At 39.3% G+C, this 26218-nt stretch overlaps 1 protein-coding gene and 1 non-coding gene across 2 annotated transcripts in view; both read right to left on the minus strand.

Annotated features, from left to right (window-relative positions):
- Nucleotides 1–3925: 3925 nt before the first annotated feature.
- Nucleotides 3926–4033, minus strand: LOC116600440. Its single transcript, XR_004289646.1, has one exon. It is a non-coding gene; the product is annotated as a U6 spliceosomal RNA (small nuclear RNA).
- A 676-nt stretch (nucleotides 4034–4709) lies between these two features.
- NUP160 (nucleoporin 160) overlaps nucleotides 4710–26218 on the minus strand; it is a 52813-nt gene continuing 31304 nt past the window's right edge. Inside the window, exons 19-36 of the mRNA XM_032357873.1 lie at nucleotides 26024–26094; nucleotides 24965–25124; nucleotides 24027–24096; nucleotides 23351–23449; nucleotides 22283–22402; nucleotides 18342–18437; nucleotides 18150–18244; nucleotides 17958–18054; nucleotides 17759–17864; nucleotides 13435–13595; nucleotides 11995–12055; nucleotides 11133–11243; nucleotides 10835–10958; nucleotides 10210–10311; nucleotides 9217–9358; nucleotides 7455–7580; nucleotides 6418–6522; nucleotides 4710–5784 (exon numbers count right to left, since the gene is read on the minus strand). Coding sequence (XP_032213764.1) covers nucleotides 5695–5784; nucleotides 6418–6522; nucleotides 7455–7580; nucleotides 9217–9358; nucleotides 10210–10311; nucleotides 10835–10958; nucleotides 11133–11243; nucleotides 11995–12055; nucleotides 13435–13595; nucleotides 17759–17864; nucleotides 17958–18054; nucleotides 18150–18244; nucleotides 18342–18437; nucleotides 22283–22402; nucleotides 23351–23449; nucleotides 24027–24096; nucleotides 24965–25124; nucleotides 26024–26094 — 1936 coding nt within the window. The 3' untranslated portion in view covers nucleotides 4710–5694. The remainder of the gene's footprint in view (nucleotides 5785–6417; nucleotides 6523–7454; nucleotides 7581–9216; nucleotides 9359–10209; nucleotides 10312–10834; nucleotides 10959–11132; nucleotides 11244–11994; nucleotides 12056–13434; nucleotides 13596–17758; nucleotides 17865–17957; nucleotides 18055–18149; nucleotides 18245–18341; nucleotides 18438–22282; nucleotides 22403–23350; nucleotides 23450–24026; nucleotides 24097–24964; nucleotides 25125–26023; nucleotides 26095–26218) is intronic.

Genomic DNA, 26218 nt, shown 5'->3' on the forward strand with positions numbered 1-26218 from the left:
TAAAATCTTAAACAGTATAATATAATATCCTCTTCTTTTTTTTTAATTTTTATTTTTTATTTTTTTAAAAGATTTTTATTTATTTATTTGACAGAGAGCGATCACAAGTAGGCAGAGAGGCAGGCAGAGAGAGAGGAAGGGAAGCAGGCTCCCTGCTGAGCAGAGAGCCCAATGTGGGACTTGATCCCAGGACCCTGAGATCATGACCTGAGCTGAAGGCAGCGGCTTAACCCACTGAGCCACCCAGGCGCCCCCCCCTTTTTTTTTAAAGGAAGAAATATAGTAGTTGTACATAGGAGTTCTGGGTTCAAATGTCTGGGTTCAAAACTCAGTTTTAGCACCTTCCAGATGTGATTACTTGGGCAAGTTTCCTAACAACTATAAACTTGTTTCAGCACTGTAAAATGTGCCAGTAACAGTATTCATAGGGTTGTTGTGAAGTTTAAATGAGATCATAGTTTTAAGATCTTTGCCTTGTACCAGGAACAAAAGAAGCGATCATTATATGGTAGTATTATTACTATTTTTATGGGTATTTATTTTTTATTTGTATTATTAAAAAGATTTAATTTATTCATTTGAGAGAGAGAGAGACAGCCAGAGAGGGAACACAAGCTGGGGGAATGGGAGAGGAAGAAGCAGGTTTCCCACTGAGCAGGGAGCCCAACGAAGGCCATCCTGGGACCCTGGGATCATGACCTGAGCTGAAGGCGGACACTCAATGACTGAACCACCCAGGCACCTCAGCTATTATTACTATTAATGAGTCTTTTGTTTATACAGATGTCTAGATGCTATTATATAACCAGCTGGAACGAAGTTGAGATTATGAGCTAAACCAGAGTGCACAGAAACGGGAAAGGTTTTTCCCTTGGGGGAACTTACATTTCTGGAGGTGACTGAAATAACTGTAATATTTATAACCAGGGTTCTCAACCCTGACTGTTCATAGAACCATCTGGAGAGCAAGTGCTAAAGCAGTATAAAAATCTAAATCAGGATTGGGGGTGGGAGTACAGAGCCCATATCAATTTTTTTTCTCTTAAAATAAGCTCTATGCCCATCATGGACCCCAAGATCAAGAGCCACAAGCCAGGGGATCCTGGGTGGCTCAGTTGGTTAAGCAACTGCCTTCAGCTCAGGTCATGATCCCCAGGGTCCTGGAATCGAGCCCTGCATTGGTTTGTTTATCTATCTATCTATCTATCTTTCTATTTATTTATTTTAAAAAGTGTATTTATTTAGGGGCACCTGGGTGGCTTAGTCGATTAAGCATCTGCCTTCAGCTTCGGTCCAGACCTCAGGGTCCTGGGATCCAGCTTCTTCTCCCTCTGCTCCTCCTCACCCCCGCTCATGCTCTCTCTCTCTCTCCCCTCAAATAAATAAGTAAAATATTTTTTTAAAGATATCTTTTTAAGATTTATTTATTTATTTGAGTGCAAGAGAGAGCATGAGAAGAGGGAGGAGCAGAGGGAGAGGAGGAAGCAGCCTGCCAGCTGAGCAAGGAGCCTGACATTGGGCTGGATCCTGGGACTCTGGGATCATGACCTGAGCGACCCAGGTACCCTAAACTCTTTTTTTTTTTTTAAGTTTATTATTTTTAAGTTTTTTTTTTTTTTCCCTTAGATTTTATTTGAGAGCATGGGAGAGAGCACGAGCAAGGGGGGGTAGAGGGAAAGGGAAAAGCTCACCACACTGAGCAGGGAGTCCAATCCCGGGCTCCATCCCAGGACCTGAGTGGAAAGCAGATGCCTAACTGACTGAGCCACCTAGGCCGCCCCTATTTTTAAGTTTTTAAGTGATCTCTATACCCCATGTGGAGCCAAAACTCACCACCCTAAGGTCAAGAGTCGCAAGATCTTCTGACTGAACCAGTCACACGCCCCTATTTATTATTTTTTAAATATCTCTACACTCATCGTGGGTCTGGAACTCAGGACCTGAGATCAAGAGTCTCATTCTCCTCTGACTAAGCCGGATAGGCACCCCTATCAATTATTTTTTTGAAAAGCTCTTTAGGTTATGCTGGGTACCTATAGCTCAGTCTGTTAAGTATCTGCCTTTGGCTTGGGTCATGATCCCAAGTCCTGGGATGGAACCCCATGTCAGGCTCCCTGCTCAGTGGGAGTCTTTCTCCCTCCCCCTCCTCCTCTCTCTCTCATTTGCTCACTCTCTCTTAAATAAATGAATAAATAAAGTCTTTAAAAAAGAAAATAATGTTCTTTAGATTATTCTAATGTTTAGCCAGGGTTGGGTACCACTGGCTTTTGAAGGGGACACATTTTGCTGATTGGCCTCAGAGAAGGTGTTAAGGATCTTGAGGAGTGGGCAAATTACAGCTAAATCAGGCCTTTTAAAGGATTCTACAAACAAATTTCAAAGAATATATGAGAGAGACCGTATGTAGACTACAAATCCTGAACTATTACCTGGCTCTTTACAGTAAAGTTTGCACATATCTAGGCTCAAGGTCAAGAGTCACGTGCTGTGTCTGAGCCAACCTAGGGCCCAAAAGTATTATTATACTACATTTTTTAAAATACTACATTATTTGATCTTGTGTATTTTACAGAAATAAGTTCATTTAAACCATCAAACCTCATTTACTGGGATATATATTTTTGTTTATACAGGGTGGCATGGGTCATTTGAACAAAAAATTGGTCCTTTGATGGTGGAGTTCTGTGCAGACGTGGAAAATTACCTTCTTCTGGCTTGGTGTTGAGTTACCTATTACAATAAGGTCTCAATTTATGAAAAAACAGTATTATAGGGCTATCAGTTTCTAGGTACAGACAAAATTGGAAAGAACTGTGAAGGTTAAAGGACACATTAGAACCTTCTGTTATACTGTGTTCTAGTAGAAAACAATGTACTGGGTTGAGGTAAGTTGTGTAAATTCTGTTACCTACCATGTGAGAGACTTTTTCCCTTTGTTGACTAATTAAATAGAAATTCCACTTAAATGTACATTTCTCTCGGGATGCCTGGATGGCTCAGTGGGTTAAGCCGCTGCCTTCAGCTCAGGTCATGATCCCAGGGTTCTGGCAGAGTCCCGCATCGGGCTCCTTGTTCAGCAGGGAGCCTGCCTCTCTCTCCTCCTCTGCGTGCCTCTCTGCCTACTTGTGTGCTTTCTCTCTCTTTCTGACAAATACATGAATAAAATCTTTTTTTAAAAATAAATTTACATTTCTCTCTGCAATAGGAATGTTGGTGTCAGGCACACCAGAGCAGGCTGGCAACTGAAAGGTGGTCGAAGAATGGAATCTATGGGGATGAATCTTTGTGGTTTGTATAAGCTTCCAGATCTTGCATTCGCTTTTTAAGTCTGTGTTTTTCTTTACCCCTAAGTGCTCAGTGGAGATTTAGGAGACAACACAGCATGGACTTTGGGAGGGATTTGGAATAGGGAAAGAAAAACCAGTAGTGAACTGGTGAGAGCTGACCTTCAAGCATAGGACTCTCAAGTGTGGCAGCAAGGACGAATGGCAGTGGTGACAATGCACTGTGGACACTGCACGACATGGTTTGCAGAACACATTGGCTTTCTTGGCAGGTCACAAAAATCAGTTATAAACCTGGTAAGAATGGTCAATATGAAACTCGTTTGTCATAAATTCTATTATTCACAGGTGCCATCTTATTGTCACAGGTTGGTAAGGTGGGGACCTGATCTGTTGTATCTTGTTACATCAAAAATTGAAGTTTTGCTCTTAGAGTCACCCCTTTATTTTTATCTATCTTTTATTCATTCATTCAGTTTTAGATAGGCTCCACAACCAGTGTGGGGCCCAATGCAGGGCTTGAACTCAAAACCCTGAGATAAAAGACCTGAGCTGAGATCAAGAGTCGGCAGCTCCATGGAGGCACCCATAATGGTAGCTAAGTACTAAAAAAGTAGGGAGCTCTTTTTTCCTTTTTTTTTTTTTTGGTGGATTGCTCCATTAAATTGTGTGTCATCCTCAAGTAGGGGCCATGCTAATCTTCTCTGTATTGTTCCAATGTGCTGCCACAGCGACCACAGGAGGGAGCTCTTTTAACTCTGTAATCAGAAAATTTTGAAGTGAAAAAAAAAAATAGCGGTATTATGAGCTATTGAAATATATCACATGGTCTGGGAAAACAAAAACGCAGACCTCAAGCAGAGAGAGAAGTTTAGTCAAAGTATCTCTACCTTCCGCTCTGGTTGGGACCAAAGTGAAGAAGGTGGAAGAAAATGGAAGAACAGCTGGGTTGGCTCCAGGATGGGTTAGGTCTTGAATCAAAATACTGACAACAGGAAAAACTGGTCAGGGTCGTGTGAACTGCCACCATGAACAACACAAGTGGGTAAGTTTCTGGAACAGGACCAGGCTCAAAATACTTCTTGTTCTCCAAAATGGCTCAAAGAGGATTTGATTATTTTTCAGACTATGGGTTAGGGTCCATTAGACTCATGAAAACATCAGGGTACATAGTGAGTGTGGATACATGTTCTGTGAGATCTTTCTCTTGGTTTTCTATGTGTATATTTGGTTATATAAGTATATTATATATATATTTCTTGCCAAACTTAGAAGCTACAGGTTTCTAGAGCTCTGGCAGGGTAAGGGCTTTCCCAGTTGCTCATTTCATCAAACACTTCGTATTAATCATGGCACAGCTAAAATGAACAAAGAACCATATATCTCAGTTATCTACCAGTAAATGGTACCACAGTGAAGCTCACATTGTTATTTAAAATATATAATGTAAATATGGTATTGACAGTATAAAAAGTAAAGGCTATGGAAAACTCAAGAAAGGTCAAAGGGCATATAAGCAATATACAGATCATTTCCTTAAAAGATAAATTTTAATATACAGAATAAAATCCAAGATTTTGTTTTTCACCTTCCCCAAAATTTGCGGGCATGACTTCTGAATCTGACCAGGAAAGTTTATATTTTGGTCCAATACATTATTACACAAGTAGTATGATCAAGTCCGGCTTGATTATCATAAATCATAGAAGTTAACAGAATTTACCTTCAAAATTGGTTATTCTGATAGATAAAATTTCCAATTTTTTTCTTAGCTAAGAGTTTACTCAACTTTAGCCTCAGAACCAGATTCAAAATAAGGTATCTTCTTTGACAGCTGGTCATCATTTTAGGTTTAATCTATGCAAATTATTTAATACTTTATTGAGGATCATACAAAAACTCCACAATAAATAATGAAAAGAGTATGCAAAATCATTAGCCTCTGTTTGCAATACAGAAAATACATGTCAGTTCTGGACCAAAATAACTCCATTGAAATACAAAAAGTGACAGGGAAGAATGGAAGGATTTGCAGTGACAGCTTCTGGTGGGGAGCTACAACCAACCAACCACCGTCAGCTATTTCGGAAAGTGAGGGTGGGTTTTAATTTGCAGATAAAGAATGTCTTCGGTAGTTTAAAAAAATAGAAACTCTAAAAAAGCTTGTGAATCATATACAAAAGCAGCTGTTTGAGACCAAGGTTGAAAACCAGAAATTGTGTGTTAGCACCGCCAGCAAGCACAGGTTCTGTGATTCATCTGCCCTCCTCTCTTGCGCAGAATGCAGACGTGATGTTGTATACATCATTTACAGGTATAAAAATTGTCCTGGAATACAGGCTTCCTGTAGGGTAAAGTCTTAAGCCCTAAGAGGCACCAAGCGGTTACAAAGGCTAAGCAACCATCCGGATCACAAGTTCCGACGATATAATAAATCCCGTGTTGCCTTATCAACTTTTTGCTGGTAGTCCTCCAATTTGTCAAGTATTTTCTGGGATAGCTGTAGGAGAAAAGAAGAGAATTGTTATAGAATAGGTCAAAGACTAAAAAAAGACAAAAGTTTTTAAGCACTTTGATTTAATCAACCAGCCTCCCCCTTATAATGATGTTCGCCGCTCTGCTTCATTTACTCAACATTTAGTACAGGGGTCTGCACTGTGACTACTGATAAAATCCGACTTCTCTATTAAATGCAGTACCCCAATCCTGTTATCCCAATGAGTCTTCTAAACATGCAAATCACACCAGTATTTTTTAAAATTTAAATTCAACTAGCCAACATATAGTACATCATTAGTTTCAGACATAGTGTTCAATGATTCATTAGTTGCCTGTAACACCCAGTGCTCATCACAGCATATGCCCTCCTAAATGCCCATCACCCAGTGACCTCCCACCCCACCTACCCCACCCCCGTATTTTAATAAAAGCATTACAAGCTGTCTTCTGAGAACCAGAGAGGCTACATCTGGCTTAACTAATCATTTGGTAAAGGGATTGGGCCAGCATGTTAAGGGCAACAAATGGCTTCTGCTTTCCCCTTAATCCTTGAGAACTGAAGAGCAAGCTCTAGGAGTAAGTGGTAGTACAAGGGCTTAGGGAAGATCCATGCCTCACGAGAGGACAGACTTACGGCAATGTTGTGACTATTGGCGCTGTTCTCTCCCAGAGCCTGCAGAAGCTGGTCAATAGAAGAGTAAGGGAGCCACACCATTGGAGCTGTTGCAGACAGTGGAAACTGAAAGGGAAAATATCTACTATTTGAAGAACATCTCAAAAGCGGACCATTTCTTTTGGGCAGTTAGTTTCGCGGGTTTGAATAACATAAAATTCTTTTTTTTTTTTTTTTTACAATAAGAAATTGCACATACACGCATTCGGACACACAATTGTACAACCCCTCCTCCCCACCTTGCTTCTCTTTTCAACTGGGAAACTTGTCCTTTTCTCAGTTAAATCAAATGTATGTATGTATGTATTTATTTTCATATGTATTTTTAAATTCATGTCGCCTCTTGTCTTTAAGGAGCCCTAAAGCCTAATGAGGAAAAATGAACTAAAAAAAAATTCTTAATGTCAATGAATGAGACTATTTACAGTCTGAAACTTAATTCCAATTATCTGGGGAAAAAAGTTTGAGAAAGAGAAAGCTCACCTTTCAGAGTTCTCAATACTTTCCCGAGGTAGCTTAAGAGCTTAGCTTTGTAGTTAACTAGACCTAGATTTTAGACCTGGTTTTTCTATTTACCATCTGTGTGAACTTAGGCAACTTACTTAACCTCTGAGTCTCTGTTTCTTCATGCGTTTAAAAAAAGGGTTAAAACAAACTCTCAGAGGTGGCTGTAAGGATTAAACGAGAAAACACTGACAGAAACTCAGCATAGTCTTTGGCACACAGAAAAGAACACTTTGTTTTTAATTACTTAACTCCTCCAAATACTAACTAAAGCTATATTCCTCTGATGGAGGAAACGTGAAATGTATTCCCGTTTTATAAATGGGAAACTGGAGACCCCTACAGTGTCGGTTCCTGATTGTGGAGAAAACTAGTTGTATAACTACAAAGAGTAAAGGTTAAATCCACTATCCTATAGTTCAATTTACTTTCACATCCTGACTTTATTAGGAAGATAAAGTCACAATTAAAAAGAAACATGCATACATGCCTACCTCAATTCCAAAGTACTGATGTCCTTTCCCCAATACAGCATCTACATATTCTGAAACCAAATCCACAGCTTCTTCTAAAAGGTCATAGTTTAAGTACAAACGGAGCAACTCAGCAGCATCAACCTTCTGTAAAAAGTCAGAGATTACGAATATCTACCTATTTCCATGTTACCTGGGCAATAACTGAAGAATGCTGTGTGTCTAATTCCCTGGCATTTATACTTCTCAATATAAGTAAATGGGCATTTGAGTTTCCTTATCTTGGGATAAGGGCTGGATTCCTAAGAGCCCAGTCACTTCTGGGTACCCTGTGAGACTTTATCTTGTTAAGTGGTCTTCCTGCCCTATTTTGTGATCTAAGGCACACTTTATTTATTTATAAATTTTTAAAGATTTTATTTGTCAGACAGAGAGAGAGAGAGAGAGGACAGAGAAAGAGCACAAGCAGGGAGAGGGAGAAACAAGCTCCCTGCTGAGCAAGGAGCCCAACACAGAACTGGATCCCAAGACCCTGAGATCATGACCTAAGCCAAAGACAGATAATTATGACTGAGCCACCGAGGAATCCTAGACGCATTTTATTTAAAACTTTTCTACTTCAGTTTCCACAGTAGTAGTAAAAGTTAACATACCTTCTCAGAAATACTGAATACTGAAGAGCAATATGTTCACATTATTCTCAGAAATATATGAATGACAAATGAAAAAGAAGTTTAAAGAATTATCAACTTTAAATACCTGAGTTAGGGGCACCTGCGTGGCTCAGTCGGTTAAGTGTCTGTCTTTAGCTCAGGTCATGATCCCAGGGTCCTGGGATGGAGCCCCACATTGGGCTTCTTGCTCAGCAGTGAGCCTGCTTCTCCTTTTCCCTCTGCCTGTCTGCCTGCTACCCCCCTGCTTGTCTCTGTCTCTCTTTGTCTCTCTGTGTGTCAAATAAATAAATAAAATTAAAACAAACAAAAAAACAAACCTGAGCTAAATTTGTTTAACTCAGGGTGAAACAAAAGTGATTACAACTTTGGTTTGGAAGGGCTCTGCTAATTAGGCAATAACGCTTTCTATATTCTGATTTGATCATAGTCCTTTTACCAGCTTAACCGCCTTTTCTACTTTCTAACTTAAACAAGTTAACACCCCCCCCAAAAGGAGATAAACTTTCCTGATTTTAAGCTTTACAGTCTCTTTCCCTACCCTACCCAATGTATTTCAGATATAGTTTTCAAACTTAAGCATGCACTGTATCAAATTACAAGCTTGTTAAAATACAGATCCCAGATCCTAGCTCCAGATTAATTTGAATGTTAAAGTGTGGAATGGGGCTCAGGAATCTGTATTTGAAGAAGCCCACTACCCAACTAATTCTGAGGTAGGCAGTCCAAAAATCCAATTTTGACAAAAACTTAAACCCTGTTGTAGTTTTGAAAACTACTCTACTCACTTCTGTGAATTTTTTGAGTAACAGTAAATACTGTGTCACACATATAGTCATTGTTCTAAGTATATACTCATTGTTCTGTGAGCAAATAAGCAGGCATTAATTTAATCACTAACCCGCAGAACTTTAATTCTAAACACCCAGTACTCCATACGGAATTAAAGTTAAGCTATTCTTAGTGTACTTAACTAACACTGAGAAGCTGCCCAAAGCATAGGTCAGTATATATCCATAAATTACCACCTTTTCTTTTTAATCATCTCATGAAATTTATTCTTAATTGTAAACATCAGTTTCTTACTCTGTACAAATTAAGATACCATTTACCTTGTAACTGTTTATAAGCCAGTTAGGCAGAGGCACTCCATGAGACAAGAGCTTGTTGATTACACAGTGGTGATATAAGTTATTCTGGACTTTGTACCTTTCCAGGTAAGTCGATAATAGTCGCCATGCTTCATCTGTAGCACTTGAAGAAAGCAGAAGGGACTAATGAGTTCTAGATTCTTTTTTTTTTTTTTTTTTTTAAAGATTTTACTTATTTATTTGACGCAGAATGAGAGAGCACAAGCAGTGAGGAGTAGCAGAGGGAGAGGGGAGAAATAGTCTCCCCGCAGAGCAAGGTGCCTGATGTGGGACTCGATCCCAGGACCCTGGGATCATGACCTGAGCTGAAGGCAGAGGTTTAACCAACTGAGCCACTCAGGTGCCCCGAGTTCTAGATTCTTAACAGATATTTATAGCACCATTCAAAGCATGTATTTATAGGGAAAAAAAAAATCTTTAGAGACTCACAACTGAATTGGTAATATAACTAAATGGCAACTAATATTATTAGGGTCAGTGTGGTTTAGGGATAGTATTAGAAACCAAATGACTTGGATTCTATTTCTCTCCCACTAACTACATCTTTACTTGACTACACAATTCAACTAACTTCTTTGTTCCAGATCCCAAAAACAAAGAAACTGGCTCAGATCACTGTTTCCAACCCCAATCAAGCATTAGACTCATGTAGAAGTTCCGTTTTAGAAGATGAGGGTGATGTATCTGTATTTTAGTAGTGATACTGATGTGCTAATTTAGGGATTGAAAACTAATGTCAGAGCACCTCCAAATTGTAAAATGTTCCAATTCTAAAGCACCAAGCTGTGCAAGAGAACTCGTAAATTCTATTAAAGGGAGGGAAGTTTTCTGAAGGTGAAGGTTAGAGAAGGGTTCTAAAGAAGCAGAAGTGCATTCAGTAGACACTAACTGGGTGCATGAGGGAAGTATTTGGAGGGTAAGCCCTTTTGGGGCGGATGAGCACCAGGGCTGTACCTAGACTCCTTAGTGGTGATGACAGATGAGAGCTGATTGGCTGCTAGCCAGGACCATGCTTCTGCTTGCGCCGCCTCGCCTCCCAACTGCAACTTGATGCATCTGCAATGAAAACGTTTCCACACATGGTAAACTGACTTGCTGAAAAGAACCACATTCTTTTGTTACCAAAACCAGAGATGAGATGACAACTTTAGCTCCAGTCTGCTGCACCTTCCTCAGAACCACACAAATGAATGACCTGCAGGGCCACTGGTGTTAGGGGGTCATTTACTTCCAAAGGAAAATTTCTGAAAGTTTAATATTTAGGTACAAGGCATTATTAAAATGAAGAGAAGATATGCTTTTTCTAAAAAGGACACCACTATTTGGACCACATATCCTACTATCTTGGGGGAATGTGGGGCTAGGGATGCCAAATTTTTGACTTCTCAAGAGAAGTTATAAATCAAGATTTAAAAAAAATTATAATTAACTAAAAGAAATTTTAAAAAGTCATCGTGGTGGGCTAGAAAAAACACTTCTTCAAAGCACAACTGGCTGTGACCACTGGTTCACACTGGGCAGCAGTGCAGTATTTCTGCATTAGAAAATGAAGACAACAGAAAGACAATTTTATACATACTTGAAAGCAAGTCCCTCGAAGACTGGTGTTAAGGGGAGCTTAAAGGTCTGACAGAGTGATATGGCAGTGTCAAAAAGGCCAGCCTGAACCAAGAGAGAGACCATCTCCTCTGCTGATGAACTTCCTGTGGAAATCAAAGAGTTATTTAGTGGCAAGTGGTGCCTGCCAGTGACCTGAAGTAGCCTCTGGGGACAGGTCTCTCCAAGGAGCAGGGAGAGGCGCTTGGCCTGTCTGGCATGCTGGTCTAGCACACCGTGTCTAGCCTGCTGTCTGTGTCCCCAGACTGCCGTGTGACTACCTGCAACCGCAACTGCCGATGGGTCGTGCTGAGCTAGAGTGAGGCGAATGCGGGCCAAGGAACACTCTTTCTCGAGGTCGCCCAGTTCCAGGATTTCAATCTGCCGATTGGCTAGAAACCAAAGGAAAATATGTTCGATTCCCAAAGTGCAAAGGAAGTGTCTATCATCACTGCCTATTAACTCAGCCTGTCAATTCCCACTACACATTAAGTAGTTCAATGTCAATTCCAAAGGCACCGGAAGGAAATGGCGGTGGGGAGAAGGAGGGCTCCATAAAAGTGAACTTAAAAATAAAGCAACAGCCCTGCTTCCAGCATGCAGCTCGGTTAAATCAAGCTACTCCAGTAAAAACAGCTGCAGCTGAGATGCTTACAATGTGTTGTACACAGAATTTCATTTAACTATTACAACTCAGAAATGCTGTTACTGGGTCAGAAAGAAAGGAGCATGCCCATAGTGAGAGAAGCAGAATTAAGGGTTGGTGTGTCCAACCCCAGAGCAGTATTAGAGTTGGTGTGTCCTAGAGCCCAAGCTCTTTAAGGAGGAATATCATGTCTCCATGGTGATATCCAAGGAGCCTGCTGAAACAAGTTTGATACTATGCTGATTTAAATACTGCAAACAACACTCTTTTTAAAGCATTTTCATTCCTCATATAGCCATATGAAGTTTTCAAAGAGCAACCAGACAATTTTTAGAGTAAAATACTGAAAATAAGCTAAAAGAAATGTTACAGTATTTTTACATTGCTCTACATGTTACAATCACTATATAAAACCACACATTTAATACAGATAATACTATAACACAACTACATAATTACTGCTTAAGCCAAGAATCCACAGGAGACCCCCAACTCACTTGGAGCAGCTGTGCATTCTCCATCATGATTCCTCTTAGGGGATGCTCCAGGACGATCATACTGAGAAGACAAAACAAGTAATTAAAAGTTAATGAAAAGTTGAAAAGTTAGTATAGTTGACCCCTGAACAACATGAGGGTTAGGGACGCCAATGCCCTACATAGTTGAAAATTTGCATATAACTTCTGACTCCTCCAAAAACTTAATACGTAATAGCTTGCTGTTGTCTGGATGCCTTACCAAGAACATAAACTCTCATTAACATATATTTTTATGTTATCTGTATTATATGCTGTATTCTCACAATAAAGGAAGCTAAAGAAAAGAACATGTTATTCAAAAAATTGTAAGAGAAATACATTTACATTTTTAAAAAGATTCCTTAAAAATTTATTTATTTAGACAGAGGATGTGTGAGTGGGGGCAGAAGGAGAAGGAGAGGGAGAATCACAACCAGATGCTGCGCTGAGCCCAACACGGAGCTCAACCCCATGAATCTGAGATCATGACTTGAGCTGAAATCAAGAGTCTGGCGCCTGATTGAGGCACCCAGGGGCCCCTACATTATTCCATTTATTGAAGACAACTGTGTGTAAGTGGACCTGCGCAGTTCAAACTCGTGTTACTCAAGGGTCATCTGTATCTAATTTCGATATTACTAACTCAGTATTTGTGATCCAGAGCTTTCATGCTTAAATTCTCTCTACATAAATTATGTTTATTTCAACTAGCATGGCACTTACAAAGGTTCTGTAACTATGGAGTTGTTTGCCAAGTTGACCCACTTAGCTAGTTCTAACAGTTACTGGGTCTAAGGATGTTGACTTAACCTCCATATAAACCACCTGACCTTCCTTGGTTCCAGAGTTATATTCTCCACCACAGACCCTGGGAAACAGCCTAGTACATGCACGAATGATATACAACATGAGTAGCTGCACATATATGATGCAATCAGCACTTTTTAAAAGTGTAAAACAGTTATGTGTAGATGGAATTAACAAAAATGAATGAAATAAAAGCAGCTACCATTTACTGAGCACTTTTTGCAGGCCAGGCACTGTCACTGTTCTAAGCACTCTACATGAATTACCTCATTTAATACCCAAACAATCCTATAAGGCAGATATCATCATCACCATGATCATCCCTATTTTATACAAGAGGATAATTGGGTAGCAAAAAATTAAGTAATTTGCTTGAAATTAGGTTTAACTCAAAACCATTCTGCAAGTATTTCTTCCAACAATAATTCTAAACTTGAGAACTAAAGGGGTGGTAATATATAACAAAGGAATTGCTGCAAAAATAGATGAAGTTCATAAATATCCCAGCAGAAATTTTAAACAAAATGGAACAAAACGAGGCGATAGTTTCAAAAGGACCAAGCCAAGTTAAGTGAAATGATCCCCAAACTCCAAGGTGGAAAGCTTTCATACCACTGCACCAGATGCTGGGTGTACAATCCATGCATATTCTGGACGAATAAGTCGTAAACAGTTAACAGCAGCCAAATAACAGTTGCCTTGTTTCTCAAGTCCCCGTAGAGTTCGAACCTCTCTGCCAAGACGCATTCCGTACTCAAACATCACTGTACCAGCTAGGAGGCAATAATAAATTAAACATCAGAATTTCAAAAATGTGTTTTAGAGGGATGCCTGGCTGGCTCGGAACAGCATACAGCTTTCAAGTTTCAGCTCCATGTTGGGTGTAGCGATTACTTAAAAAATAAAATCTAAAAAAAAAAAAATGTTTTAGAAACTTTGTTATACTTACCAAATATTAAAACGTAAAACAAAACTGATTTAACTTAAAACCACACAAAAATCATGTGTTGGTGAGGATGTGGAAAATCTGGAACCGCTGTACACTGCTGGTGGGAATGTAAATTGATGTAGCGGCTATATAAAACAGTATGGCAGATCCTCAAAAAATTGAAAATGGGGGGCACCTGGGTGGCTCAGTGGGTTAAGCCGCTGCCTTCGGCTCAGGTCATGATCTCAGGGTCCTGGGATCGAGTCCTGCATCGGGCTCTCTGCTCAGCTGGGAGCCTGCTTCCATCTCTCTCTCTCTCTCTCTCTCTCTCTGCCTGCCTCTCTGCCTACTTGTGATCTCTGTCAAATAAATAAATAAAATTTAAAAAAAAAAATTGAAAATGGGACTACCTTGTGATCAGCAATTTCACTTCTGGGCATAAAGCCTGAAAATTGAAAGCAGGGTCTTGAGGGGATACTTGTATGCCCTTGTTCACAGCAGCCATTACTCATAATGGCCAAAATGGGGGCAATCCAAGTTTCCATTGATGGATGGATAAACAAAATGTGACATATACATATGAAAGAAGAAGGAAGCAATTCTGTCACATACTATAACATGGATGAAGATTATTAGGCTAAGTGAAATAAGCCAGTCACAAAAAGACAAATAAGATATGATTCCAGTAGCCAAATTCACAGAGACAGAAAGTAGAATGATAGTTGCCAGGGGCTGGAGGAAGTAGAAATGGGAAATTGTTTAATGAGTTTAGTGTTTCCATTTTGCAAGAGGAAATTGATTACACAGTAATGTGAATATACGTAACACTACTGAACACTAAAAATTGGTTGTTATTTATGTGGATTTTATTACAATTAAAAAAAGAAAAAAATCTGTAAATGTTATTTCTGATATTCATTCATTCATTCCATTTTTTAAAAAAGATTTTATTTATTTGAGAGAGAGAGCAAGCATGAGAGGAACAAAGTCAGATTGAGAAGCAGGCTCCCTGCTGAGCAGGGAGCCAAATGTGGGACTGGATCTGGGAATCCAGGATCATGACCTGAGCTGAAGGTCGCTCAACCAATTGAGCCACCCAGGTGCCCCACTCATTCATTTTAAAAGTGATCAACACCCAACATGGGGCTTGAACTCATGATCCTGAGATCAAGAGTTGTAAGCTCTACCAACTGAGCCAGCGGGGTGCCCCTACTTCTAACTTTTAGATACTACATTCCCAGATAGTACAAAAGACTAGAGTCCTAGTTTCAGCCACATTTTTAACCTAATTCCACCCAGTGCAGCCTAGAAATGTTTGGATGCTCTGCTCATGAATGAATTATCTTTACAATACTTGAGTCACACGGGCTGAGTGAGATACTGAAAAACATCTTGTTCTGAGGCAGCATGAGACTCCAGAAACCAAACGGCATTTAACATTTCTTTTAGTTTTTTTTTTTTTAAAAGATTTTTAAAATTATTTATTTGACAGACAGTGATCTCAAATAGGCAGAGAGGCAGGCGGGGGGGGGGGGGGGGATGGAGGCTCCCTGCCCAGCAGAGAGCCCGACACGGGGCTCGATCCCCGGACCCTGGGACCATGACTCGAGCTGAAGGCAGAGGCTTTAACCCACTGAGCCACCCAGGCGCCCCTTTCTTTTAGTTTTTAAATGAAAGTATTTTTCATTCCAACAGTTTTAAAATTCATATAATTTTACTTAAAATGAAATTGACAGGGTGCCTGGGTGGCTCAGTAAGTTAAGTGTCTGCCTTCGGCTCAGGTCACGATCCCAGGGTCCTGGGACGGCTCCGCGTCGGGCTCTCTGCTCAGCGGGAAGCTTGCTTTGCCCTCTCCTCTTACCTGCCATCCCCTCTGCTTGTGCTCTCTCTTTCTGTCAAATAAATAAATAAAATCTTAAAAAAAAAAGAAATTGACTTGACTTTCCCCCACCAACAAATGTTTCCGAGTGCCTGCCATATTAAGACATTTTTTTAGAAGCACAAATCTTGCTCCAGAAAGATCTGAATATTAATTCAGCTAAAGTGGTCTTTTTTTTTTTTTTTAAACATTTTATTTATTTATTTGTGAGAGAGAAAGCACAAGCAGGGGCGGAGGAAGAGAGAGAGAGGGTGAAGCAGATTCTCTGCCGAGTGGGAAGCCTGATGTAGGGCTCCATCCCAGGACCCAAAGATTGTGACCAGAGCCAAAGGCAGATGCTTTAACCGACTGAGCCACACAGGCACTTCCAACTAAAGTGATCTTAACCAGGTTGATGTAATGGATATTGCTATTGTAAAAACAGTGAGAGATCTTTAATCATCTACATGTCCCCTCTGTATGAGTCAAGAATATAAGGAACATGCAAACATGTTTCCCCATTAGGAAAATTAAGAACAAGGTTTATTAATTACTTCCATCTATTCTTTCAATGAAAATCAGCAATAAACCTTATGAAAAGTTCTCTGAGTGAAAACGGTAAAAAATATTACTAGTTCCAAGGGAAATCCACAGTGGTTATCTCGTAAAATGTGATCTTAAAACAGACATCAATCCCTTTGCATTTTAGCTGTTCTTTCTTTTTTCTCCACCTTAAAGATTTTACTTTTTTTTAAATTTTTTTATTTTAAAGATTTTATTTGACAGACAGAGATCGTAAGTAGGCAGAGAAGCAGGCAGAGGAGAGGGGAGGGGGAAGCAGGCTTGCTAGTGAGCAGAGAGCCCGACACATGGAGCTGGATCCCAGGACCCTGGGATCATGACCCTAGCCGAAGGCAGAGGCTTTAACCCACTGAGCCATCCAGGCACCCCCATTTTAGCTGTTCTGATAAAGACTTCATTAATCATCATACAAGTCCAAACTAAGATACAGTCTTTTTTTCTTTTTTTAAAGATTTTATCTATTTATTTGACAGAGATGACAAGCAGGCAGAGAGGCAGGCAGAGAGAGAGGGGGGAAGCAGGCTCCCTGCTGAGCAGAGAGCCCGATGTGGGGCTCAATCCCAGGACCCTGGGATCATGACCTGAGCTGAAGGCAGAGGCTTTAAACCACTGAGCCACCCAGGCGCCCCCAAACTAAGATACATTCTACAAAAATGACTGGCCTGTCTGTACTCTTCAAAAATATCAAAGACATCAAAAGGCAAAGTCAGACTAAAAGAATTGCTCCAGATTAAAGGAGACTAAAGACATGACAAATAAATGTAATATGTGATTCTGGATCAGGGGATAAGGATAGTATGGGAGGAATGTGCTATTAAAAAAAAAAAAATCACATTAGCATATTTATAGTTAATTCATGAAATTAGTTTTATTTCCTTAATCTGATAATTGTATTGAGGTTATCTAAGAAAACGTCCTTAGCAAATGCATCTCAAGCATTTATATATCGAAACAAGAGTCTACAACTTACTCTCAAAACAATCAGCAGTAAGATACGGGCAACAGCAAGCTGGCACAAGAACTCAAAGCCAGCCACAAAAATTCCAGATGCCTCTAGTAAAAGTGCATTTCTTTTTTTTTTTTTTTTTTTTTTTAAGATTTTATTTATTTATTTGAGAGAGAAACAGTGAGAGAGAGCATGAGCGAGGAGAAAGTCAGAGAGCGAAGCAGACTCCCCATGGAGCTGGGAGCCTGATGCGGGACTCGATCCCGGGACTCCGGGATCATGACCTGAGCCGAAGGCAGTCGTCCAACCAACTGAGCCACCCAGGCGTCCCAAAAGTGCATTTCTTTTAATATCAGACGGAAGATATAGATAAAATGACATCTCACTGAAGATTCCTAAAGAATGTTCTAGAATGGGATAAGTGCATGTCTTTAAGGCTAGCAGGTAATCCTCAAAAGGGTGAAGCTAATCTTGTAAATAAACATAATTTCCCCAAACGCCTATACAGAACACTCATTCAGTGGTGAAAATAAGGTAAAAATTACTTAAGTCAAACAGCATTTTTATAAAACATGATTAAACTGCTAAAGTTGCCCCTAACAAATTGGCTTCAACTGCTCACCCTTTCGGTAATTGTGGCGAAAGACGTGAAAGGCATAGAGGAGCTCATAGTAATTGTGAGTCATAAGGTCCACAGCTCGTGCGCGTGATTCAATTATTGCCACAACCTAACAAAGGGGAAGCAATCAGATATCAAAGTTAGTAGGGAGCATGACAACTGCCACAGCTGTGTCCAGTCATCAGCGGACAACTAAAATTACCTCGTTATGCAGATTCACATAAGGAAACTCTACAAGATCCTGTAGCTGTGAGCGTTCACAAAGAACTACCACCAGCTGCCGCAGACAATCTAACTGCCTACGAGAAAAAAAAAAAGGGACATGAGGACAAACTGTCTCAGTGGATTAAACAAGGCTGGTAAATTGTCTTTAAAAAAGACTGAGCTTGACTACCTGCTAGAATCAGGAATTTGGGTTAAGGCTTCATATGCTTGGCTATTGTGACCCAAATCCAAATGATGTTTGAAAATGCATGTCCTCAAGGTAGCCTAAATGTCAAATAAAGGGAAAAAGAACAATGGCAATTAAAATACCACGTCCATGCCAAATCCTAAGGGAAATAACTAGATTATAGTTAGTTCTTACCTGACTTTTCCAGTCACCACCTACTTCAGTTAATATTGATGAAGCCAACTGAATAACCAGCTCAGGCAAGCCAACAACATCTAGTAGACGCAAAACCTGAGGAGAAACAGGAGTTTCCATTAAAATTAATACGGCAGTGCACTTCAAACTGAAATAGGAATTAATCAGATAACTAGTTAAGATGAAGATTAAATCAAAGACGTTGACTACAAGACAGGATTATTTGGTTACTATCTGACTTTCCTTTAGGGGCGCCTGACTGGCTCAGTCGGAAGAGCATGCGACTCTTGATATCAGGGTCGTGAGTTTGAGCCCCACGGTGGGTGTAGAGATTACTTTAAATAAACAAACAAACAAACAAACAAATAAATAAAGACTTTCCTTTAGATTCTACTGTCAAATAACAGGCTGTAAAATTTCCTATTGCGTCTTTTACGTTCGATGTTTAGTACACAGTGGGTACTCAGTATTTGTTAAAGGAACACACTATATTTCACTGCTAGTAACTATTTAGTAACTTCTAGTAGCTAGTAACTAAAGTAGTAACTCCTAGTAACTGTTTAGGTCACAGATGAATTTAGAGCCCAGAAAATAAATTGCCACCATAGCCTTATAAACCCCTGAAGAGAATAATGTTTGAGATAATCCATTTCTAAACAAGATAGTACAGTGCTCTTCAAACTTTTTTGATTGCCCACTCTATTAACAATGTCTGTGTACACATGTGCACATGTATTATACTTATGTACATACAGCTCTCTAATTTATGTTTAACACATTCAGCATATGAATTTATAGAGATGAAATAGATAAAAATCATTTTGAATTATTTTTATTAGTACTTATTTATTCTTTTCTTTATTAATAGTATAAAACACCTTTTTGTTTTGGGTGCTTAGTTTTTATTTTATACTTTTTCTTGAAATATAACGTATATTTAGAAATGTACATAAATTCTAGATACACAGCTGATTAAATGTTCATAAAGTAAACATATCCATGTAACAAGCACCTAAAATAAGAATTAAAACATAGCAGCATTCCAAAGCTCCCAGATGACTCCTTCCAGCTTCTTCTGACTTTTACTTGTTCTGTTTTTAATTTCATGGAAATCGAATCTTATGGTATGTATTTTTTGTGTTTCTCTTACTTTGCTTAACATGTTTATAAGACTGATCTGTTATTATATGCACGATTTCCTTTCATTGCTGTGGTATACCATTCAAAGAATATACCATAATTTATCGATCCATCCAGTCAATGGACACTTGAATTTCCAGTGTATGAGTTTTATAAATACCTGCCTGGATCATAATTGCACATCGTTTGGGTAAATATGTACATGTTTCTGGATATAGTCAGAATTGGAATAACTAGGTCATAGGGTGTATCAATGATTGCAGCTAGTAAATATTAAGTTTTTCTTCTTAAAGATTTTACTCATTTATTTGTTAGAGAGAGATGGCACAGCAAGGGGAGCAGCAGGCAGAGGGAGAAGCAGGCTTCCCACTGAGCAGGGAGCCTGATGTGGAATAGACCCCAGGACCCTGGGATCATGACCTGAGCCAAAGGCAGATGCTTAACCAACTGAGCCACTCAGGCACCCCCCAGCAGTTTTTCAAAGTAGTTGTAACCAATTCATACTCATTACAGGTGATTAGGATACATTTAATGCCTTGATAATTTTCTTTCCTTTTTTTTTTTTTTTAAGATTTTATTTATTTATTTATTTATTTATTTGAGAGAGAGAGAGAGAGCGAGCAGGAGCAGAGGGGAGGAGAGGGAGAAGCATACTCCCAGCTCAGCAGGGAGCCGCACGTGGGACTCGATCCCAGGACCCTGGGATCATGTCAAAGGTAAAGGCAGACACTCAAACCTATGGAGCCACCCATGTGCCCAATAATTTTCATGGTTTCATATTATCTTGAGTTGACATTTTAATTCAAGGTACACTTACTTATATTTTAAAATAGTATTCCTGAGAAGTCCAACTGTTATCAGTTGATTCCTGTCAGTTCTGATTATAGACTGTTACTGTTTTTACCTTGCAATATGGCTGATGAAGAGCCTGTATCAAAGGGAGAAGTATCAGCCCTATATTGTCCTCATTTGCTTGTACTTTTTTAGTCTGGCTTCTCTGAAGGAATTTTTAAAAAAACCGTGGAGGTGATTTTTATTAAAATGAAGCAATATCATGTGTAATCAATTTAACTGGGCAAACATAATTTACTGAAATCGAATGGACTAGCGTAGATGCTCCTCTAAACGCGCGTCCCAGCTATGACACCCTCCCTCTCTCTTCAGATCATCTACCTTGAGACTAAATGACAAGTGACCACGTGGTAAAGGACCACATAAGAGCACCAGATTTGATCCTTATATTAAACATTAGCATATCTTTTTTTTTTTTTTTGAGATTTTATTTATTTGACATAAGCAGAGGGAGTGGGAGAGGGAGAAGCAGGCTTCTGCTCGCTAGGCAGGGAGCCCGATGTGGGGCTCGATCCCAGGACCCTAAGATCATGACCTGAGCTGAAGGCAGCTGCTTAACCGACTGAGCCACCCAGGCGCCCAAAACATGAGCATATCAAAATTTATTCTTTTGTGAGAGTTCTAGTATTTTCTTCCCAAGGCCCGCTTTGGGGTCCATTGGAGCAGTGATTTTTCATGTTTTTTGAATCAGTAAGTTTCTTGTGATGAAAGCTACAGAACTTCTCCACAGAAAAAATACAAGCATCATTTTGCACAAAATTTCAGGGGATTTATCAATTCCTCAAATCTAGCCAGCCTCGATTAAAAATCCTTAGAATTAGGGGTGACCGGTTGACTCAGTTGGTGGAGGGTGCAACTCTTGATCTTGGGGTTGTTGAGTCTGAGCCCCACAGTGAGTGTGGAGATTACTTAAAAACAAAAACCCTGGGACGCCTGGGTGGCTCAGTTAGTTAAGTGACCAAGTCTTGATTTCAGTTCAGGTCATGACCTCAGGTTCGTGAGATTGAGCCCCTTGGCAGGCTCCATGCTGAGCCTGCTCAGCATCCCTACCCTGCTCACGTGCTTTCTCTCTCCAAAATAAATAAATAAAATAAATCTTGAAAAAATCCTTTGAATTCAAAATAATTTCATCAGAAGGATGTGGATGGTTATTAAGAGCTACAAATCTATTTCAGTAAAAATTCATCTATCTTGCGGTGCTGGTTGGCTCAGTCAGTATAGCATGTAACTCTTGATCTCAGGGTCATGAATTCAAGCCTCACAATGGGTACAGAGCTCACTTAAAAAAAAAAAATCATCTGTCTCTTTTACAAGCAAGGAACCAAATGGTTATGCCTGTCTCTGTTGCATTTTTCTTTTTGGTGGGAAATAACAGGTAACAACAAATAGTTACCTAAAGCCTAAACATCAAGCATGGTTAAATGTTGTGGTGACAGACACAGAGACTTCAATGAAATGAGGCTTGAGGCTTGACTCTCTGGGAAAAGGGGAATAGCAGGTAGAAAGGTCTTGAGGGGAACAGAGTGTACGCCTGGCTTGCATGAGATAGTAAGCACACCACTCTTTCTAGAACTAAATGACCAGAGAAAACACTGACAGGAAGAAAGGTCAGGAGGGACAGCGAGGTCCAAATCTTAAACTAAGGCTAAATACAGTATTCCAAGTTAATTCCTTGAGCTTTAGGCAAGACTAGTGTCAATAAAGTTCTGATGACCAGGCTAATAAACTGGTATCATGATGGGAATTTCACTTAAGTTAGAAACACTCACCTATTTTATTAAAATACACATTTCTTTAATTTCTCCAGGCAAATTTGTTTCTCTTCTCTTGGAAGTTCAGGGAACGATTAAGTTTTTACATTACTTTTCTTCCCAAATATCAAAACAATGATTTCAGATACATTTTTACACAGGGTGGTTTAAGAAGGACCAAACCACATCATAATGTACCTTATCATAATACTGCATCTTGGGGGTGGACACAATCTCTCCATCCTCTGAGCGAATCAAGCGATCCAAGAACTCCTCTTTGCCCACCTCAGATGCTGCATGGCGGAAGCAATCCAGAGCCTGGAGAAATAAAAGAATACAAAATGACTTACAATGAACTGTTCTAGCTGCTTAAAAGTCACCGGTGTGGAGGATAGGGGAGGGGAGCGCGGGGTGGGGGAAGGGCAGGCTGGTTTCAGGTGCTAAAGGAAAGCCAAAAAAGAAAAATTAAGACTTGGCTACATTTACAATGTCTGCCATTCTAAATTCTATTTGACACATTATTTAATATTTTTCTTTAACTTATCTCACTTTTTAACTTAAATGCTATTAAAAAGTTAACTTTAATAAGAAAATTGACGGATAAATATACAGTAGCATAGTAACATGTTAACATTTACAGAATTTGAGTGATGAGTATATGATTGTTTATTTTAAGTGTTTAAACTTTCCTGCATGTTTGAAAATTTACATAAACAGGATGTCAGGGAACAAATCAGAAAGGTAAACTTTGGGGCGCCTGGGTGGCTTGGTGGGTTAAGCCTCTGCCTTCGGCTCAGGCGATGGTTTCAGGGTCCTGGGATAGAGCCCCACCATCAGGCTCTCTGCTTGGCAGGAAGCCCCGCCTCCCTCTCTGCCTACTTGTGATCTCTGTCTAATAAATAAATAAAATCTTAAAAAAAAAAAAAAAGGTAAACTTCCATAATGAGGATGAGAAAGCAGCATAAAATTAAAAAAGTATATGATGAAAACATGTAACTGAGTAATAAATTTGATTTACAAAATTCATCCCTAAAAACACCAACACAGAGGCAAAAGGGTTTTAATGCCTTCTTCTTCATGTTTTCCCATGTTCTAACTAATTTGCAAAGCACATGAAAGCTGAACAATCCCCATATGGCTCTTGCTGGTACTAATTGTCTTTATTCTTATCTAGAGGATTCCACGCCTCCCATCCCTCTAACCTAGTTAAATGGAGACTGTGTCCTCTTTGCACTGAAGTTGGTTCATCATTCAAATGCAATTTACCTTCTGTCCCTCTCCTGTAACCAGGTAGCATCGTCCTAGCATAAATCGACAGGAACCAACATTGACTTGACACCAGGGACGCAGCAGTTGAATATAATCCTTAAAGGCATAAAAGGTGCTTTCTGATTAGAAAACAAATATAAGGAGATAACCACTCCCAAGTTCTTCAAAGACGGAAAAAGACAGAGGTCAATTAACACAAAAGGTGTATTTCCTGAAATCATCTGGAAATTAAAATCTCATCCTGTTAATTTACTCTTGTATTAGGTTAGATACTTAAAAAAAAAAACAGGACTCTAATAACACCATTACATGTAAACACACAAACACTTTTCTGACTTAACAATTTTCAACTTTTGTATTTACTGGTTTAATGACTAGATTCCTTTAAAGGATTTATAGGAAGACAATGGTGTGTTTGTTTTAGTATAAAGAGAACCTAACAGGATTAAACAAGCAAAACAAGATACTCTAGAAAAAAAAACATTAGGAATGACAAGTCAAGAAAGAAGTAAAGAAAATGTCTCTGGGGCATGTTTTGGTACACTCAAGTTTAAATTATTGTGGTTCTTATTATTAGCCAGTTAAAGTGTAGATAACATTTACACAGAAAAAAATTTCTGAAATCCCATTCTTTACCAGAATGATTAAACCTGAAATATTCAATAGCACTCACCTGCAATTGTACATACTGACAATTTCCCATCAAACATTCCAGAAAGAGACATCCGGGATTGCTAGGCCATCTAGTCACTGGATAAGGAGATTTTTTTTTAACTTTTTTGGCAAACATACATACGTGTATGTGTATATACACACACATATTGGACATCAAAGTCCACGCAATGACTTAATATTTATTTATTTATAAATAATTTTTTAAGTTTTAAATAAACATGAATGTATTATTAGCCCCAGGGGTACAGGTCTGTGAATCGCCAGGTTTACACATTTCACAGCACTCACCATAGCACATACCCTCCCCAAATTGACTTAATTTTTTAAAAAGAAGGTAAAGAGAAGGTGGCAGAGCACATGTTCTTATATTAGACAAACATGGTTTGAAGGTTATATACTAGAAGCCTAGTCACCTAACTCAGAACTCAATTAACTATGGGCTAAACCATGTATTTCAACCCTGGGCAACCACTTCCAACTCTGATACACTGTACATACTGGTGGCGCCACTGGACGCCCAGCATCTACCATAGTGTCTGAGATACAGAGCCATTCAATAAATACTTGAGGACATATAATGTTTCAAAAGAGATCTAGGTTTTAAGCACCCAATCTCAGTAAGAATCTTCATTATACAGGGAGAATAAGAGCCTTAGGCTATTTAGACAGAAAACACGTTTTAACTGGCTTTTATTATTTTTTTTAAGATTCACTTATTTATGAGAGAGAGAGAGAGAGTGAGTGAGTGAGTCAGGGTAGGAGCGGGAGAGGGATGAGCGAATTCTCAAGTAGACTCCCTGCTGAGGGCGGAGCCTGACGCAGGGCTTGATACCAGGACCCAGACATCATGACCTGAGGCAAAGTCAAGAGCTGGCCACTTAGCCAACTTATGGAACCACCCAGAAGCCCCTAACTGGCTTTTAAATAAAAGGATACAAAAGCTGCAGTAAATAATTGGTAGTTGCAGTAATCATCTCGGGCCAATTCAACCCAGTTTGGCTCAGAGGTGCCTTTGGTTGAGAGAAGAGATGAGATATGATATGTTTTCTTGCAACTTCTTGGAAGAATAATTCCACAATTGTCTGAGGGCTAGATACTTAAAAAGAAAAGGTTATGACAATCGTCAATTTGTGATAGTAGAGTCAATTTTCAACTAAGATGATTTACTAACTCATTTTACACTTCAAATAAATAACATTTATTATTTCAAAATATAAAATGCATCATGGGTGTAAGCAACAGCAATATAAGTAAAAGCAGTTATAAAGTATGAAGTACTATACAAATGCCATAAAAAGCCATTTAAATCAACAGTGCACTCATTCCTTTTTCTTTTCACTGATTTCACTATACCTAAGCGTCTTTGGGAGTATTTACTCTAAATATGGTCTCCAGATTCCAAGTTTTATATACCAAAATAACACAAAGCAAATTCTCCAGAATGGTTCTTAAATATGAGAGATGATGCCTTTTAAATATTTATTAAGATTACAAAAGCTACCATGAACTTAGTAAATTTTAGAAATAATTTTGCTGAATTAATCACCAGAGTATCAATATACAATAGAAAAGCAGCAATACATACATACATATGTAAATATATTTTTAAGATCTTGATTTATTTGACAGAGAGAGATATAGTGACAGAGGGAACACAAGCAGGGGGAGTGGGAGAGGGAGAAGCAGGCTTCCAGATGAGCAGGGAGCCTGATGTGGGGCTTGATTCCAGGACCCCAGGTTCATGACCTGAGCCAAAGGCAGACTAACGACTGAGCCACCTGGGTGCCCCCATATATATGTTTATATATGCAATACCCTTAGTTTATGCCTGATTTGGGCTGCCTGGGGTTTCATGGACTCCCTTTTGCAGCCCTCAGGCCACAGCTTGCTTATGAACCTCCCCAAATGAAAGCAGCAGAAGTGGTAAAGGATCTGTTTAATGAATACCCAATAAACGCCAAATTTATAATCAAATTCACACAATCTAGTCCTTACCAAACTTATTTGCCATTACAGCACCAGAGTCCGTCAGTTCCAGCACTGACAAGTGTTGGAGATTGGACTCCCTGTTGAGAACAGAGAAAAAGACAGCAGTTCTACAAAAATATTATTACGAGTCTCCCAATGACATTGTTAGTAAGTTGTACATAAAAGCTCTATGGAAAGCATATTACCAAAGAAGATAGTTTA

Source organism: Mustela erminea, chromosome 9, assembly GCF_009829155.1.
Source record: "Mustela erminea isolate mMusErm1 chromosome 9, mMusErm1.Pri, whole genome shotgun sequence".
Lineage (NCBI taxonomy): Eukaryota > Metazoa > Chordata > Mammalia > Carnivora > Mustelidae > Mustela > Mustela erminea.